Consider the following 18,174-nt stretch of genomic DNA (forward strand, 5'->3'; position numbering starts at 1 on the left):
GTATTTATTTATATATATAACACATTAAATATAGATTAATGGAAATTAAAAAGAATATTTTTATATATCTTGATTTATTTTCTCTTGTTTCATTTTCACTTTGTTCCCCAATTAATATACTTATGATAAGGAAAGATTCACATTCATGGAGAGATTATATTAATTATTAATGTTATTATTTCCAAAATATTTTAACCTAGAAATTCATTTAAGAAAAAAAAGTTCCGCACTGTTAAAGTAAAAAAAATTACAATATGAAGCACACACAAATCACATTATTTTCTTAATATTTTATTCAAAATTAATATAAAAAAAACCAAGGTATGTGTCGTTAATAAAGAGTAAAAAGTGTTCATGTCTAAGCTACTCACAAAGTGAAGACCTTGTTCCACTCTGGGTTTAGATTTTTGTAGACGGTGTGTGTCTGCAGTCGATCATTGCTCAGCTCCACCACACAAAAAGGATCGCTTTTACCTGTCAAGAATAAATAAAGTACACAAATTTAAATATAGTATAAATTCAAAAATCTCAGTCATAAGTTGTTGTTTTTTTTTTTTAGGATCCAGCAGGTTCAGTGAATCAAATGTCTTTATATCCCCAGAAGACACATATAACCTCATGCTACATGGTTCATCGAGCAATCAAAATTCATAACATGACACTTTCCATTCCATAACATGACACTGAGCACATTAGACATTAATATATCAGTTGCAAACTGTTTTTTGAAAACATGGACCTCAGGACAGCTGTGCACTGAGCAGTCAGGAGGAGGAGGGCGACAGAAAGAGAGCGAGAACACAGAGGTCAGCACGACTCTGAAGACTGGAAAACTTCAGGAGAGAAGATAAAGACGGCCGAGCATGGGACAGAAGAAACACGTCTGCTCCAAAACTTGTGATTTTAAAATGAGCAAATGAAACACTAATGGCAAAGATGTATTTGACAAATAAAAAAAAGAAAGCACAGTATTAGAATTAAATCATAAAAGATGAGCTCGAAGAAAAGAAAAACTCCCAATCATTTCAGTTTTTTTCTTTTTGTGTGAGTAAACTGTCTACATGAACAAAAGAAACAAAAAACTGATGTAAAACCTGACAGTTTTCAAGGTTATTTCGTGGCTTTTCTTATTTCTCCTAAACTTCAGGATGTTTGGCAAGCAATAGAGACATTTATGACATGACTCACTACTAATTACATCAAGTTAGTTATAAAATAAATGTAACCAAAACTTTTGATTTACTACAATTATGAGACAGAGGAGAAAACATAGCTTTATCCTCCCGAGAATAAAAATAAAAGTAAATAATCTCCCATCATATTTTCCTTTTGTTTACCAGCATTTTATATGAAGGAGTTGAAAAGGATTAGACCAGCTACCTTCAATTGTCTCCCACTGAAAATAACACTTAATTCCGACTTTGATCATTACGGTTCATTAAAAAAAAAAAAAAACTCTGACGGGATTGTTATTTGCTTTTTATTCATTAACACGTGAAGACTAGGTCAGCAAAATTAAAGCGTATTATTTAAAGAGACAACGATGACATATTAGCAGAACAGCAACGTTGCATAATAAAGTTCGACAACTTTGGGACCGAGTTTAAAGCTCCCTGAAAGACTGTGGTTCTGCGTGTGTGTGTGTGTGTGTGTGTGTGTGTGTGTGTGCGTGTGTGAGTGTGTGAGTCATGGGAGGCGTGTGTGAGTGAGCGCCATTGATTGGTGTGATTTTCTTCAAATGTTGTGACAAGGGCAGGACATTTAGTGGGTGTGCAAAGTAAATGTCACTGTGATCAATGCTAAGGCGTAGGTGTTGCCTTTTATATCTGTTTGTGGTGCTCTATTGATCCGAGCGGTTTCAAGTTGATATTGGCAGCTCTGACTTCTGCGACTGAAAACAAGATACATTAAAATTGACAAAAATCCAGGGTACTCAGGAGCTTAGTTCTCAGAGCATCCGTGTATAAACTTTATTTGCTGTAATATTAACTGCATTTCTGTGACAACATTTTTAAAACAATCCCTGCTATTTTGGAGGGGAGAAAATGGACTTAAAAGTAAGATTTCGACAGCAGTTTTAAGTAATATATTTGCAGAAAAATATCATGGTAAAGTTTTAGAATCTTCCACAATTGAGCAAGGAGTCTGCCTGCATAATACCGTTACACACCCCTCCACCCCCAACCCAACAAATCAAGCCAATAATTTAATTTAAATGCAATCACCCAAATTTGGTCATGGAAATTATTTCTGCAGCGTGTTATCCCCCATCCAGTTGCCCCCAGTCGTTCCTCTAATATTCTGTCTTTAATGACGCGGCTGCATGCGTCGTTGCAGAGAGCCAGTTGTTATGGGTGATGAACTTTCACCTTATTGGCTGCCAAGCACCAGAGGCAGCTGTCTTAACCAATTACACGCACAGATTTGAACGCCACTCAGCACCATCCAGGTAATGTCCGGGTAAAGCTCCTCCCGCCCCCTCTGGGTCCGATCTCTGAGATGCTGGCAGTAAAGGAGTGGACTTAAATTAATTTCAGAGCACTCTGAGGAAAACTTAGCGGAGGAACGCAGCAGAAAGACAAAGAGGAAAAAAGTAATTGCCCCTCAGTCAGCTCAGAGCTGGTGGGAAGTTTAAAGACGGAGAGGAAACTTCCCAACGTTTCACAATGAATATTATAGCGCCTAGGAAAAGTATTCACACCGACATTTTGTCATGACACCGCAACTAGAAACTTTGATCTTATTTAGATGTTATGCGGTAGGATAAGCAGTATTGTATAGTTGTAAATTGGTGAGAAAAATATATTTCTGATTTGTTTTGTTTGCAAGTAAAAAAGCTTTGCTTGCATTTGTATTCAGACTCTTGTACAGCTTAAAATATGATTCAACTGACTGTGTTCAGGAGCTACGTTTTTAATAAATAAACGTAACTAAATGGATACATTTAAAAGGTACACTTGAGGATAATTTATCCACAGAACGAACCTTTAAGAGTAGAGAGATAAAAAGAAGGCCATTATCTAAAGAGTAACAAGAAACTGTTGTCCACAGACACTTTCCATCCACTTTGAGTCTGAATTAAGAAGAATAGACAAAAAATAAATACATTTGGATTTGAAAAGCTGTTGGAGATCCCAAAATACTTGGGGTTGCAATTTGAAGCAGCAAAGTACTAACTTTGACAGGCTGAGCACAAATTCATGGCACACTTTTGAAAAATTTATTTGAACAGATTTTTGCGTCAAGGGAATGTTTTCTTTTGCAAGACTGTATTTTCAGCTTGAATTAAAATGAATTAAATATTTTCTTCGCTATCTGAGATTTGTTTCAATATTGCCTGAAAAAAAGCTGCTGCTGCTGCAGCTGCTGCAGGTATCCGTATGTGAGTGAGCGAGCGTACGTGTGTGTATCGCTGCTGAAATGTTCTAACAGTATAGCATCCACTCAGAGGGACAAGAGCTGGCACACAAAAGGGATTGTTGGTTTTAGAGACTATTTTCAGTTATCCTACTTGGGCTGGAGTGGAGCTACTCCACAAAAACACTCCAATTAGAGAGAGATGGCCAGAGAGAAGAGGGAGAGAGGAGGAAGAGGAGGAGGAAAAAAAGAGGAGGGAGAGGAGCCTGAATGGGAGCTAGATGGTGAACTCTCTCTGTCTCACTGACCTCCTCTCTCTGTCTCCCCTCCTGCCTCTGTCTGTCTGTTTGTCTGTTCTTCTGTTCCTTTCTCACCTTGCTCCTGACCCTCTCTTGGTCTGGGTTGTTAAAATGGGGTGTTCATGTGGTGAGGGCTCTTATGGGGCTCTTACAGAGCGATTGTTTCTGCCAGTGACACGCACAAAGACACACATTCACGCACACACGCAGAGTATTAGACTCAAAACTGAAATAAGCCATTTTGAAATAGCCCCTTTTACCTATCAGTTCACTCACAGTATGCATCTATAGACTCGGTGGAAGACAATGTGCTTTAGGGAGCCAAAAGAAATACACCAACCTTAGTTTTCTGAGTGTACGTATTCAATACTGTCTCAGATGGAGATGTGTGAATGTAAGACTTTCTTTGGCCATGAGCACAAAGCTCTAAAAACAAAGTCAAAAACAAACTAGAGTGAGAGATCAGCAGATCTTCTGCTTAAATCGGTCCAGATTGTTCTTTTTTTCCGATCGACGAAGGCCACACTCTAAAAATAACACTCTTTGTTGTGGAAGTTGCTACTGACGGAAGAAGATACTGTGAAAGGTTTAAAATGAATTCAGATAAAACAGCAAGTTATTCATATGAAAACTATTTTCTGTCAGATGCTGAGACAAGTCTGCGTGTCATTCACGCCAAGAGAGAAAAGGAGGGAAACCTTTGCAGCATTTTGGGGCAGCTGTGTGCAAAAGTTTTAATAACTTTGTGATTTGTGAGTTCAAGAACAGCAGCACAGGTGGTGGAGCAGATGGACCCTTTTTTAAGGCAAGATTTCATTTGATCCAAAACCTCTCCAAAAATATTTAACATCTCAGAAGAGAAAATGCTAAGCACTAAACATTTCATCTGTTTTGTTAAAGATTTTTTTTTAAATTGTAATTAAACTTTATAGGACCAAAAACATCCAGTAAAGGCTGTAGAAAAACTCAGTTGCAGAACAGCGAAGGCTACTGAAACTCATCATACGTGTTTTCTGCAATACTAAACAGCTAACGGGTATTTTTGCAGTTTTACTGTTAGTTTATAAAAGAATCCATAAACCTCGGAGTGAATGATGAGCTTTGCAAAGGTGTCACGGAGCCCATTTCTGCTCCAAGTGAAACCCGTGAACCGGAGAGCCATTAGCCCTGCACTCTGACTGCTCCTGTCGCTCCCTGCAGTAACCCAAATCAACCAGCACCACTCTGTATTTGCTAATGGGACTGTGGATGTTTCAAATGGAGAAAAACTCTGTCTCCCTGCCGCATACACACACACACATACATCCTCCTCTCTTTACCAGATAATACAGAGTGAAAAACTAGGCCTGTCCACTGTAGACCTAATTAAAAGTAAGAATTAATGGAGGATAGAGGATTCAGAGAGAGCAAGCAGAGAAAGCACAGGAGGAGGGACGAGAAAGATTTGTTGGTTCAAATGTGTACTTTTTCTCTATTATTCAAATGAGAAGCCTGCATCTTTGTTTAAAATGCAGAGACAAATTTAGCGTCCACGTACAAAGTAGGCTGTAGCGTTCTCTAAGGACTCACACTGGCGATTAGCCCCCTAAAGAAAATTACACCCTGACTTTATCTTTTAGCTCAGATTTGTATCAATTGCTGGTACAGATAAGTTTGCAACAGAAACTGCTCAGCATGTTAAAAATGAAGAAAAAGCTCCTGTGCCTTGCAAAACTATACATGTCCCCTGAACTTTTTCCACACTTTGTGACATTGCAGTCACAATTTTTGATCAATTTCAGCAGGAATTTGTGCATCAGGCAAACGTTTGTCCGAGATCACTTCAAGTAGAAGAGTTAACTTTTTGTTTTTGAAGAATTTAACGGATAAAAAACACTATAATGCAGCTAGTATTTATATTCTACCTTCGTTACTCTGAAATCTGTCAACGAAACCCTGTGCAACTAATTGCCTTCAAAAGTCAACTAAGTAGTAATAGTCCAAGCTTGAAAACAAACACACACACACACACACACACACACACACACAACACTGTTCAGACTTTAAATCATTAAAAATAAAATATAAATATATTTCCCCTCACTAAGCAGTCATGCATTACATTGTCTTGGTCTAACACATCAAATCCTACTGAAAAACATTGACTTTTTGTGGCTAATATGTGCAAAAATGTGAAAAAGATCCAAAGGAATGAATACTTTTTGCTGTAAATATGCAACCAAATAACAGCAGAAGAACATTAAAAAAAAAATTTCAATTTTATAATTGCACTGTTTGTACTTTAGGTCACCGACGTACCTGTGACATCCGCCGCCATGAGTCCCTCAGCTCTGATGACCTTCACTTGCACCACGCCGACATCTTTCAAGTTGTGAAGCGACCTCCAGAGGCTCTACAACATCAGAAGAGCAGAGGTGAAGAGTCAAAGAGGACAGCTAAAAGCATCGGAGTGAAAGGCAGGTCAATAACCTGACATTTCATTAAGAGAGAAAAGGGTAGAATATGTCCTTTACGGGGTCTTTATTTGAAAATGTAGAGCTGGCATTTATGGCCGGGGATAACAAAAGGACAAATGGCAGAATTTAATTTGACAAAATGCTCCCAACTTGTGAGTCTGCAATTTCTATTTTATTTTATTTTATTTTTTGATAAAGTAAGTTTTTGGAGCAGGGCGAGGGAGATGAGCTATTGAAAATTTCTGTAAAACATTTGTGATAAATGCCTTATCCTTAGATACTTGTAGAGCTCTTCATCAAGTCCAAAGGAAAAGTTAGGTTTAGTATTATTGCAACATTACACACAAGGTTCTCTACATTAAATAAACTGGACATGTATAAGGTAGTTCAACAGACATGTCAACTTACCTTCAAAGATTTGATCTCTTTTTTTCTTTTTTTACAGTTTTTGCATAAACCGCTCTAGAATATTGAGCACATATGAGTCATTTGTATGTTCTGTGATATTTCTTATTCATTAGGAAGAGCCTTGACGTTTAAAACAAGGTTAGATTATAAAACCCATGCTTTGAACATCTCAAAGTGCGCTTTTCAATCTATCATTTAAAACTGAAAACAAGTTTGAGACAAATGCCAAAAGTACTAAACATGACCACCCATCTAAACTTACAGGCCAAGAAAGAAAACAATAATTCAGAAGTAGCTAAGATGCCTGTTCTTCTACTGGAGACTGCGCTGGAGAGATTCACCAGTCAGGAGGGAGAATTTGTTCTCAGAATATCTACTGGTCAGTCATTTCTAAAATCTAGCCAGTATGCAAGACTCACAAGTAAAAAAAAATATTGACAAAAGAATTTGGAATAAATCATGTTTGCAATTTGTCGCAAGACATGTGGAGAAAGCAAAAAAAAAACATGATGCGCGTTTTAAAACTAACACAGCACATCATCACCCTGAATTCAGCACTGCTACTATGAAATATGCTGTGGGAATGCTTTGTCTTAGCAGGGACATGGAAGATGGATACAGTTGATGGAGACACAGAACTAAGTCCTTAAAAACTGTTACAGGCAGCAGAAAAATTTTAAGCTTTGTCATCATAAACGCTAAAAAAGACCTCTATAATTTTTCTTTCTCTTCACAACTATGCACTACTGTGTACTGGTCTGTCACATAAAATCCCAGTAAAATTATTCCTAGGTTTGTGGTTGTAATGTGACAAAATGTGGAAAAAGTGCCAGGCACTGCACCTGATAAATAAAAGGAAAACCTGTGGAGATCGGGGTCTGTCTATGAGGCACACACAAGCAGTCCTGAACTTGTGATTTCACTCACATCCAACCACTCAGGTATAAACACAATCATTAAAAAAAAAAAAAAAACTTAACTGGGGCCAAACTGAGTGGCGTACCGGAACGTCTTAAAAGCAGAGCAAAAAAAAACACACTTCACTTCAATTTATTTCTCTCTCTCTGGCAATAACCCTTTCCATCCCCACAGGAGTAATTATAATTTAAATTTCAGAGTCAGGGCCAGGCTACAGACTTAATTCATTATTACCAACTCTGTCAGACTCTGCCTGTTTCCAGCGATATCATTGTCCAAAAAGCTCTCTAAAGGAGATGAGAGGGGGAAGAGTGTGTGAAAGGGGGAAAAAAAGAGAGGAAACGAGTGGAGAAAGGAGAAGCATGTAGGCAAAGAGGGACAAGTGTTGAGTTTGAGGAATGATTCCTCAGAAGATACAGCTCCAGTGAGAAGCAGCAAAGAAGAGAGGGCAAAATAGGTTAGAAAAGAGGCAACAGAGCAATCAAAATTATTAATACATGATGTCTTTTTTCATGCAATTGGACCAAAACATGTAGCAAATGCCATTTGTATTAAAATTAAAAGAAACAGGAGACCAAATATTTATATGACCCGTTAGCGGAGTGTCAGTTTTATAAATTTTTTGCCTTCCAACCCTTCCTCTGCTCTTCATCCCTTCCTACCCCCATTCCTGCTCCCTAAGGGGACATCCGGGGTTCGACTTCAACCCCTGATTGCTAAAGAGAGAACACACCCATCCTCCACAAGGATTCAAATCATCATCAGAAGAGACAGACACCAGTAGGCTAACTGGATTGGTCACAGGTAGGATGACGGACAGACGAGAGGACCAACAGCCATGCTCATTTCTCCTCTCGTCTGCGTGCAGGTGGAGTGATGGGGGAGAAGACTGAAACGAAGAGGAGGGATGAACAGAAAACAGAGGACAGATTATGGATAGAGTTGGCTTTCAGAAGACGAACCCTCTGCCCTCAGTGTGACTGACAGCCCGTCACCATGACATCTTCTTTCTGCCTCTGTCACACTCCACAGACGTATAAACACACAAATGAATCAGAGCTGGCACAGTCTTATGACTCACTGTCGTCTTTGCAGCATGTCACATTTTGTCAGGTCTGCGTTTCAGAAACACACTCGCAGCATCTGCCCTGCACCCAAAAGTTCATGGGATATTTGATCAAATAATGGTTCCGATTCAAACAAAAAGCCACATTCTAACACCTGTTTCCACGGTTTCCCACTCATTTAAATCAGGATCACTATGTGCCAAGAGTCTCGGTGAAAGCTGCTCGATGCTCGTCATGCAGCCTCTTACTGGTTCTCACTTCCTGCCCAGGTTGTGTCCTTTCACTTCCTCTTGGAGGAGTGCACCAGAGTGGGTAGGAGAGGTACTGCTGACATGTGCGCGTACACGGGTGGTGGAGTGCCACCACTTCAGTGGAGGTCATCCCGTCCTCCTTGTCTCATCCACCCATCTCGTGGCCACCTCAGGCCCATTAAGAGCCATTAGTGTGCGTGCTCCTTTGCCATCGCAATGCATAAATCTCTTTCTCTCTTTTTACCTCTCTTTCTGTGTCCTTCTCTAGTTTGAGGAACAACTAATTAGGGATGAAGGAAAGGTTGCAGTTAGGCAGCCACATCAGTGCAGTGCATGGTATAAGACAGTAGGTGTGAGTACATGCATGTAATCCTGCAATACACAGCATGTATACTCATGTAGAGGTACATCAATCAGCCGGTGACCTGACTGAATTTTAAACTTGACTGGCCAGTGATTTGCAGGTCAGGCACAATCTGATCTTTTCCAATCAGTGACCGCATCCTGTCAACAACGCTCTGATCATTGCTGACATATGTAAAATTCAGTCACAGAAGAAGATTTTAAAAAACTATTTTCTATGAAGGCACATTGACTGTGTCCTGCTTTTAACCAGGGAAGGAGACTCTTAGCGATAGGAAGCTGAGAAAATTGCAGCAAAGTTGCTTTGTTTTCCTTTTGAAAACATCAATTCTCTGTGTTACTCTACTAACTCCACAGGAATACACACAGAGACTGCTGTTACAGTTAGTAGTGCGAACCACAATAACCCCTAATGCAAATAGCTAACAAGAAAAGCTGAAGACAATTGTAAATGTCAACTCGACATTTGTCTTCAAATCCAGTTTACCTGCAGAGTTGTGTAACAGACTCTCTTTTCGCATGCATGGTGTGACGTTGCATCTAGGGCCAATGCAATTAAAGATGCTAATGCTTAATTATGCTAATGATGAATATGTTATTTAAGACTGATTAGTGAAAGACTTCTTAATGCTAGTGCTAAGGTCTTTGTGCTAAGATCAAACAGTACCACAGCAAATCACAGCTTATGCTTTCAGATATTGAGTTGTCCATGGCTGTTATTTGAATGTTGTCGAAAAACGTTGAACATCTTATGATTTGGTGCACATCTATATCTTCAGCAGTGTTAAAGCAAGACAGCAAGCTGCAATGAGAAGGATGCTAAGAGTCCATTCAGGTGTATGTTTTCTGTTTTCATCAATTAAAAGTAACACCTCACTGTGATCATTTGAGGAACAGATTAGAATAATGCCTTTCTCAGTGACACTGACATTTCTGGGTCTAAAAACATTAAAATATAAAAATACAAAGTAAAAAAATAAATTAAAAAAATCCATGCTGCACACTACTTTCAACTAAAACCTTCCAGAAGTGTGTTTTCATTATTAGGTTGCATTTTCTGGTTCACTGCAGTTTGTAAATCTATCTTCTCTTTATAGCTGCGATGATAACATAGTATTGATTCTCCCCACAGACACATTGCATTTCATGAGACACAGCCGACACACCGTAGGTAGCGACTGTTTCTGGACGCGCCTGCATGTGAATGTTCGCTTGTGATTAGCAGTAGTGGATGCTTTGTACTGCACAGCTGATTCGAGGCTGATAAATATCAGTCAGTAAAATGGTATCTGCACATGCACGTACAGTACACATGCACGCGCGCGCTGGGGAGATTAGCGGGCTTTCAGCAGCAATGTTATATATTAGTGGTGGTACTTGGTCTAACCAGAGCTCTTTGATAAGGTACATCTTTATTAAATTCTCCAACTGAAAGACTGCCAGTCTGGGGAAAAGGAATATGTTAATAGGCAGAGACCATTCAAGTCTTCAAACTGACCTTACTGTGCCCCTCCATCTGCAAACCCCTATTCCCCCCCCACTCCCTCTATCTTTCCATCCCTTCATCTCAAAGGAAGGCCACAGCAGAAGCAGACAAAGAGCTGAGGTTGCTCTGAGAGTGGGACAGAAATGGGGAGAGCAGGAGAGAGGAGGCGGCAGGCAAAAAAAGGTAGGTGAGGGAAGTAAAATGTGCCGTCTTTGGTCGAGCAGAAAAACGGGGTCTGTGCGAGTTGTGAGAGAGGTGAAATAGCTTTTTCTTTTCATTTTACACGCCTTCCCTTCCCGACGCAACCCTAACCCTTTACCTCTCGCCCCCATCACACACATTCTTGGAAACACACACACGAGTGCGCTTATTCCCTCTGCCGTCGTTTTGTGGCTTTCAGGAGGGACTTGGCGTGGTTCTGTCTCGGTCCTAGAGCTCCACCTTTTGATTCGAGGTGGTCGCTGCAGCGGCGAGCAAAACGGACGACCTCCTGTGGCTAGCCAACAAGGCACCACCACGGCCATGTATGTAGGTCAATGCACTGATGTTTGGCCACATGTTGGAAGGTGTGAATACACACCAGCAGGGCGGTATCGGTCACTGAAATCCAATCATGTCCTGCAATATGTCAAACGTGGAGGTTTTGTCACATGTTTTAGCAGTTTTCATGGAGGCTGTTGTGCAGAGATGAGAGCTGTCAGGGAGTCAGAGCTCTTGATGAGAGCAATCTGGGGGTCTTTGTAGCAAAGAGAGACGAGGAGTGATGGGTGAATGAGACTAAGACAAAGACTTAAAGTCATTGTGTTAGAGCAGATGGATCCTCTACTCTTTCTACCATTTTATTTATGTCTAACAAAGTAAGCTTAATGACAACAAGGTATTAGGCAAGTTATATTCTGACAGCTTAACCTATGCCACGAATGCATAAGAAGTTGCATTTACTAAATCAGTCTGCACAATTTCTTGTGGTCCTTTTGATTCCTAATTTTTTTATCTGTGTTATCTGTAACCATGCCTGTAAATGTCAACCTCACAGCCAGTGAAGTTCATACTACTTATAATGATGTCCCATAAGTTTAAATAATTTTATTAGTTATTTAAACTTAGTTTGCAAACTAATGTTAAAAAAAATGTGTTAGAAACGTGTGTTTTGTGTTACTCAAATTATGACAATAAAAGATTTTTTTTATTCTTATTATTATTGCTATTTAAAGGTTATCCAGGAAAACTGTAGATAGAATTTTATATATTTGGCACATATTAATTCTGACGAGGTCTGATTTGTTTTGGCCTGTTATGTTAAAAACAGAAATAGCCCTCTAATATCTAATAATGCCCCTCTTGTATTTTGCCACCCTGGGCAAAAAGCCATAGTGCCTTTGAGAAAAACTATCACTTGCATGAACTTTGATAATTTTTTTCTTATAAAAGAAAAACATATTCTGCTACGTCAATCTATGATTTTTTTTTTTCTCCCCATTAATTCAGCATTTGTTTGACATCCATATGGTCCAAACTCACATATCTTTGCATGATCTGGCGCCTTTCATGTGGATCATCCAACATGTTGACGGACAGGTCTGAGATTGAAACCGCGGCCGATGCAGTGAGTGTGACCAGCAGCACCAGAACACCTTCGCCTTCCTCCAGGGGCAAGTCCAGCTTGTGAGTGTGTTCTTTACTGAGAAGCGACAGGTCGATAGTACACCTAAAATAAAGCAAGAAACACAAAGCTGAACCTGCTGCACCAACTGTGCTTGGCTGTGTTTGATGATTTCAAGAAGAACTTATGTTCTCCTTGCTTTTCGGGGAGCAGTGATAAGAGCCTAAAAACAGAAAAAAAATAATTCATAGCGTTCAAAAGGTAAGCAACAGAAGACAACTTAAGTAAAGCTGACATATTTTATACCTTTTAGTAGGCACTTAAAAGCATCCTCTCAACTGAATTGATTTTCTGGCATGGCTTTAATGCATCTGGTGTTAAAATGGCAGCCCAATAAAAGTGACATGACTTGGTTTCTGGCATGCCCTTCAAAGCAAAGGTTTGCTAAAGTGGGTTTAAATTTGCATAGTTACGCTATGCACCGCAATAATTCAACTTGAACAGGGGTTAAAAAATGAGCAGCTCACTAAGAAGAGAAAACATAACCACTTTAGATTAGAATGATAAATAGCTCTTCGGGGTGTGAGACATATTTTTTGTCTAAGACTAATATTACCATAGAAAGCCCCAAAAATCTAATTCGTCCCTGATTTTACAGAGCTGCATTCGATAAAAAAAAAAAGAAGGAAATGAAGTGACTGGTGAAAACTACTGTACCTGCCCATGAAGTCATCCTTCTTGCCAGCATCTCTGTCCCAGACAGTGATGTCCACGTAGCCTCCCTGCTCTTCATACAGGTGGAAATCAAACTGCTCTCTCCATTGCGGGTTTAGTGTTTTGGGAATTGTCTGAATAAAACACAGTTGCCTCTTCGCTCACTTAATTGCAACAAACCTGTTAAATCTTACACTTGAGCCCTAAATCATTTGTGCACCTGCCGGATTTAGATTTAAACTTACATTAAAATAATACATTTGTTTCTGAGAATGAGACAAATATCCCTCAAAACAGAGTGAAACAATGCAAAACAGTACTAATACTTTTTTTTTTTAAATCCCTTCTGAAAATTTTTGGTTTTTCAGATTTTACTAAAAAATGTCAGAAATTATTATGGTCTTCTCAGTAATGAATAGAAGAACCTTTACTGACACAACAACAATCAAAGCCTGCTTAAAGCTGACCAGCTTTTTTGAATGTTTCCAATGGAGATGAGCTCCAAGTCGTTTTGGTTTGAAAGCCTCTTTGCCATCACCCTAATCTTTAAGTCCCTCTGCAGATTCTCCATAAGATTTAAGGTCAGATCGGGTCACTCCAAAATGTTAATCCAACTTGCAGTCAAAAGAAATATGGTGGTCAAATTAAAAGCTTTACCAGGGTTGTGAATAAGTTGGGGCTTAAGGGTAAGTGTCATTTACATTTATACATTTAACATAAAGGTATTGCAGTGCATTTGATCTAAAAGTATTATAGTAATAAGTAAAAGAAAAAACAGGACACAAAAGATTTATATTTTCTTGTGGGGTATGAAAAAAATAAAAATTGAAGAGTGATACAAATGGAAAAAGGGAAATTTGTCTAATTGCTACATGTCAAGATTTTCTGTCTACTCTGAAATGCTTGAGTTGTTTTTCTATTCAGTAACATACAAATAAGCAGAAAATACTTTTTTTAAATAAAAATATTTGAACAAGAAGTCTGAATAACTTCAGGGCAAGCTTTATGAAATCAAGCCATCTATTGTTTTTTTGTTTTTTTAAACGGTATATTTAAAGCTTTCATAGCATATAAGGCGATTTCATGTAATTATTTGACATATTCAGCAGCTACGCCTTTACCTTGCTCTTGTACTTTTGATGACCCATCCTGAACTTGACGTAAGGATCACTGAAGCCGTTGGCGTCCATGGGCTGCAGGTTGCGACCTTCGATTAGACTGACGCTGACGATGCCTCGCCAGAGCTGGGCTTTCCTGTGCACATCCGAGAGCCTCATACTCTGATACTGCAGACAAACACACAAATACAGAATTATTTCTCACAAAATGGAGATTCCTAATTAGCACTTGTGTGGAACAGACACCAAATAAGCAAACAACCAAACAAACAAAAAAAAAAGAAAAACTTCACCCCCAAACACAAATTTGGGGCTTTTGGTATACTTTGGGGCAATAACCAGCTTCGGATACATTAATGCAGCCCAGAAAGAGAACCAAAAAAAAAACAAAAAACAAACAAAAGATCACAAGTGAGAACCAAACATAATAATTCAACAGAGTTTATTTTTAAGTTTTTATCTCTTCACATCCCATCAGGGGGTTATTGTAAATTTTAAAAATTACTTTTTAACAAAAGCACCTTGACGTACATCAGATTGCATTGTTCTAGTTTTTGGTGTGTAAAGTAGAGCCAATGTGAAAATAGATTTGGCTGAAAAAGTTTCCAGTGAATTGTCTCAAAATCCGGCTTAGCTACAGTATGTGACACTGCTTACCTTTTTTAATTTTGTGTGTGGAAACTTAAATCTAGACTGGTTCTTCTATGTTTTCCAGGTATGTTTTCCACCTCCACTGTTTTTTTTTTTTTTTGCTCCTAAAAAGCCTATTTAACCTCTCTTTGAATAATGTCAGTACCCTCCACTAAAACAAAATCTAGGCTTTATTTATCAAGCAAATACAAATCCTCCTTCCGTCTCCACCTCACTCTCTCTCCTCCTTTCTCGTTAGGCAGAGTTTATTAGCATAGCTTTTGTTTTGCGGGTGAATTTCATTAAACTCTGAACAAACCCTGCCTTGTGAGTGCAGGCCTTTGATCTGGAGACAGAGCCTCTTAATTTCCATTCTCCAGACATTAAACAGTTGCGAATAGCTCCCTGCAATGAAGTCATCTTACCATGCAGTTACTCCCACATCTCCCATTAATTCTGCTCGCTAGCTGCTGTATGCTAATGATGAGGTCACTGTTTTGTCCTGACAGAACATGACCCATTTATTCTTCTATTGCTATCTGCAAAGCCTGGCAAAAGTATCCATACCTCTTCTTCAGCTTTTCCCACACTTTGTCATGTTACAGCCACAAACATAAGGTATATGTTATTGAATATTTAAGCGACAGATCAACAAAAAGAAGTGCAAAACTGGGAAGTTGAAGGAAAATTACGTATGGTCAAAGTCCAGACCTAAATCCAATCGCAAATCTGAGGCAAGACTTAATAATTTCGGCAAAAAACAATAATAATAATATCTGTGTAGATGTACAAAGCTAGCAGAAACATACTCCTAAAGACCTTGCTGTTGTAATGTGATAAAGTGTGAGAAACCCAAACAATATGTACATATATTTCTTAATTGAGAATCTGTAACCCCACAGAGAAACTGAGAGTCTAGCGCCATGACTCCATTACTGTTTCTTTGACAGTTTTAAAAGTTCAGATTAAGATGCCTTAATCGGTTGAAAATTGGCTGTTTGAAAACAACTATACACTCTGTGTAGATGAGGAGGCAGTAAGCAGCAGAGGAAAACTAACATCGGCTAACTCTTTAGTCACAGAATGGAAATTGGTCAGAGGTTTCAAAATATTCACTCCACAGAAGTTTGTATGCTCAAATCCAACCTGAGGCAAAAAACCTTATTACGAGCTAAAGAAACATTAATCCTGTTTCAGGAAACGTAGTGAAAGGCCTGAAAGTGCAACATCTTTTCTTCTTAGTCGCATGACACCTTAAAAGAAACTTGATATATGGGCAAATGAAACGAATCCAATTTTGAGCACAAAATTGTCTTTAACATTGTTGCTAAATATTGCTGACAAAGGAACAGTTAACGAGATTCATGCACGAGCAAATAAGGAGAGGAAGAGTCTCGATCAGCATGCTTCATGTTTGACCTGACAGCAATCAAAAGCAACAGAAGAAGCAAATGTCAAAATATAGTGCTTTATTCCAAGTGTGGCAATATGTGAAACAGAAAAAAAAAGTCAAAACTATAATTGCAACTGATGGGGGGGAAAAAAAGTTCAAAAATGCAATAAGATCAGTCATATTTTCCAGTTGGGTAAGAGTACTCAATAATTCTAAACTGCTTTATTTTCTGACACAGAGTCTGCAATATGTTACACACATCAAAGGTGAAGTGCATACACACCCAAAGAGGCGTTCAAAAGTGTTTCCTTTCTTATTATTTCTGGGGGGGGTTTCTCTTTTGACAAAGTTACCTTCAATAAACTTTAATATTAGGCAAAGATAATCATAGTCAATACAACGTTTTCAAGTTATTTTTTGTTAAAGTAAAAAAGCCATCCAAACACATGGAACCCTGCATGAAAAAGTAACTGAGTCCAGATTACTGACTGACCTGCAAAAGCAAGAAATCACTTAAACGACATGACTCAGGTCAACCTCGTATGACAGTAAAATATTTTTGATGATCTGAAACTTTTTAAGAGTTACAAAGAGCAAATAGCTTTTTTTTTATATCGGTCAGTACGACAATGACTAATAAAATCAAATGGGAAAATACTTCAGTCCTACTGATCCAGTAATTCTTTTGATTTAAATGCCCATGTCCAATTTTAGTACAATGATGTGACAAGCTTGTACATCAACATCGATTTGTCATTCCTTTTCTTTACAGAAACAAACTGTGTTTTAAAGTCAGCAAAGTTAAGAAACTCAATAATTTCCCTCCACCCTTGATGTGTACCTACTTAATTTGCCTTAAAGTAAATCTTTAGGGCAAAGGCAGCCTTTTGTTGCACAAGCAACCAAAAACCATAAAATGTGCATGCCCTCTATTAGCGCAGATAGCAGGTAGTATATTGCAGCTTGTGGAAAATAAGCAGGCGACAATGGGAACTGAGGGGAAAAAAAACGGATGCTAAAACCATCGTGGAAGGAAGAAAAGAAGGATGGGAGGGATAGGAGACTCCGTCCATGTGCCGGGACACCAGTGAGGAAGGATAGGCGAGGTGCAGTGCGGTCGGTGGTGGAGTTACAGCAGAATCGGAGGTTTGGTGAGTTACATGCTGTTTTAGTTTACCTTACTAGATCGTTTCCAGTTTCTTCTCAAAAGCATGGTCTGTAAATGAGACAAAGCGGTTACAGAGCGCCTCCTACCGTCCTCTCGCAAAGGGCAAAGGGCACGGTGTGCACCAAGATTAGATAACAGCCCTGACCTGAAGCAAAGTGAGGGTTAGATGAGGAAAGTGGGGGCAGTTACCATCATGCACGTTAAGTAAGCAGAAAGTGTATTAGCAGAGTTATTACATGGTGTAATGATGTATGCATAAACATAGGCATGTGTCCAAAAATACAGCAAAATCAATTATGTACCTCTCCTACAGCACATCCTTCTTTATTTATATTTTTCTTTATTTCAACTGCTAAATCCAATTAAAACAAAAACACTGCTCTTATCTAATGTTGTAGTTTTTCTGAGGAAATATTGTACTACAGACTCCATGCAATATCTTTTGCCTTATGGATAAAACAGGTTCCTTTAAAGTCTAAAATATTTGTTGCTTTGCTACAGACTTTTAATGTTAACATTCCCTAATGACATATTTCCCAATTTTTGGTATTTTATTACCCGAGTAAAAGCTGATTTGTAAACATTTTACTGCTAATGATGTATAGTTTTCATGGTATTTAACAGGAAATAAAAGGTAATCGGAAAAAAAAAACATTTTGTCAGAATTGGCTCTTGTTTTCATGTTTTTCATTAAATGTAAATAAGTCACTACAAACTACCAAACAAACAAAAATGATGAATGTGCAGTACTGGGTAAAAGTCATGAACCAACCCTCATCTGTATGAATTCACCAGAATAGCAGAAATTAATCATACAAACATTTGTGGAAAACTGTAAAGGGAAAGAAAAAGAAAACCTCTATGAATCTGACAAGTTTCTTCATAATGTCCTGACATAATCGCTAAACATATTTTCCCCCCTTAGTTTTTCCTTTCCTGCGCT

The 18,174-nt window shown here is 38.6% G+C and overlaps 1 protein-coding gene across 5 annotated transcripts in view; it reads right to left on the minus strand.

The window, feature by feature from the left end:
• Positions 1 to 18,174, minus strand: part of mctp1a (multiple C2 domains, transmembrane 1a) — a 147,830-nt gene that overhangs the window by 61,630 nt on the left and 68,026 nt on the right. For 4 of the 5 annotated variants that reach the window (XM_008418929.2, XM_008418925.2, XM_008418927.2 and 1 more), the window contains exons 6-11: positions 17,241 to 17,279; positions 14,044 to 14,208; positions 12,926 to 13,056; positions 12,127 to 12,313; positions 5,955 to 6,048; positions 372 to 474 (exon numbers count right to left, since the gene is read on the minus strand). In XM_008418929.2, coding sequence (XP_008417151.1) covers positions 372 to 474; positions 5,955 to 6,048; positions 12,127 to 12,313; positions 12,926 to 13,056; positions 14,044 to 14,208; positions 17,241 to 17,279 — 719 coding nt within the window. The remainder of the gene's footprint in view (positions 1 to 371; positions 475 to 5,954; positions 6,049 to 12,126; positions 12,314 to 12,925; positions 13,057 to 14,043; positions 14,209 to 17,240; positions 17,280 to 18,174) is intronic. The other variant, XM_008418926.2, reaches the window with a different exon arrangement.

The sequence above is a fragment of the Poecilia reticulata genome, linkage group LG9, assembly GCF_000633615.1.
Source record: "Poecilia reticulata strain Guanapo linkage group LG9, Guppy_female_1.0+MT, whole genome shotgun sequence".
In the NCBI taxonomy this organism is placed as follows: domain Eukaryota; kingdom Metazoa; phylum Chordata; class Actinopteri; order Cyprinodontiformes; family Poeciliidae; genus Poecilia; species Poecilia reticulata.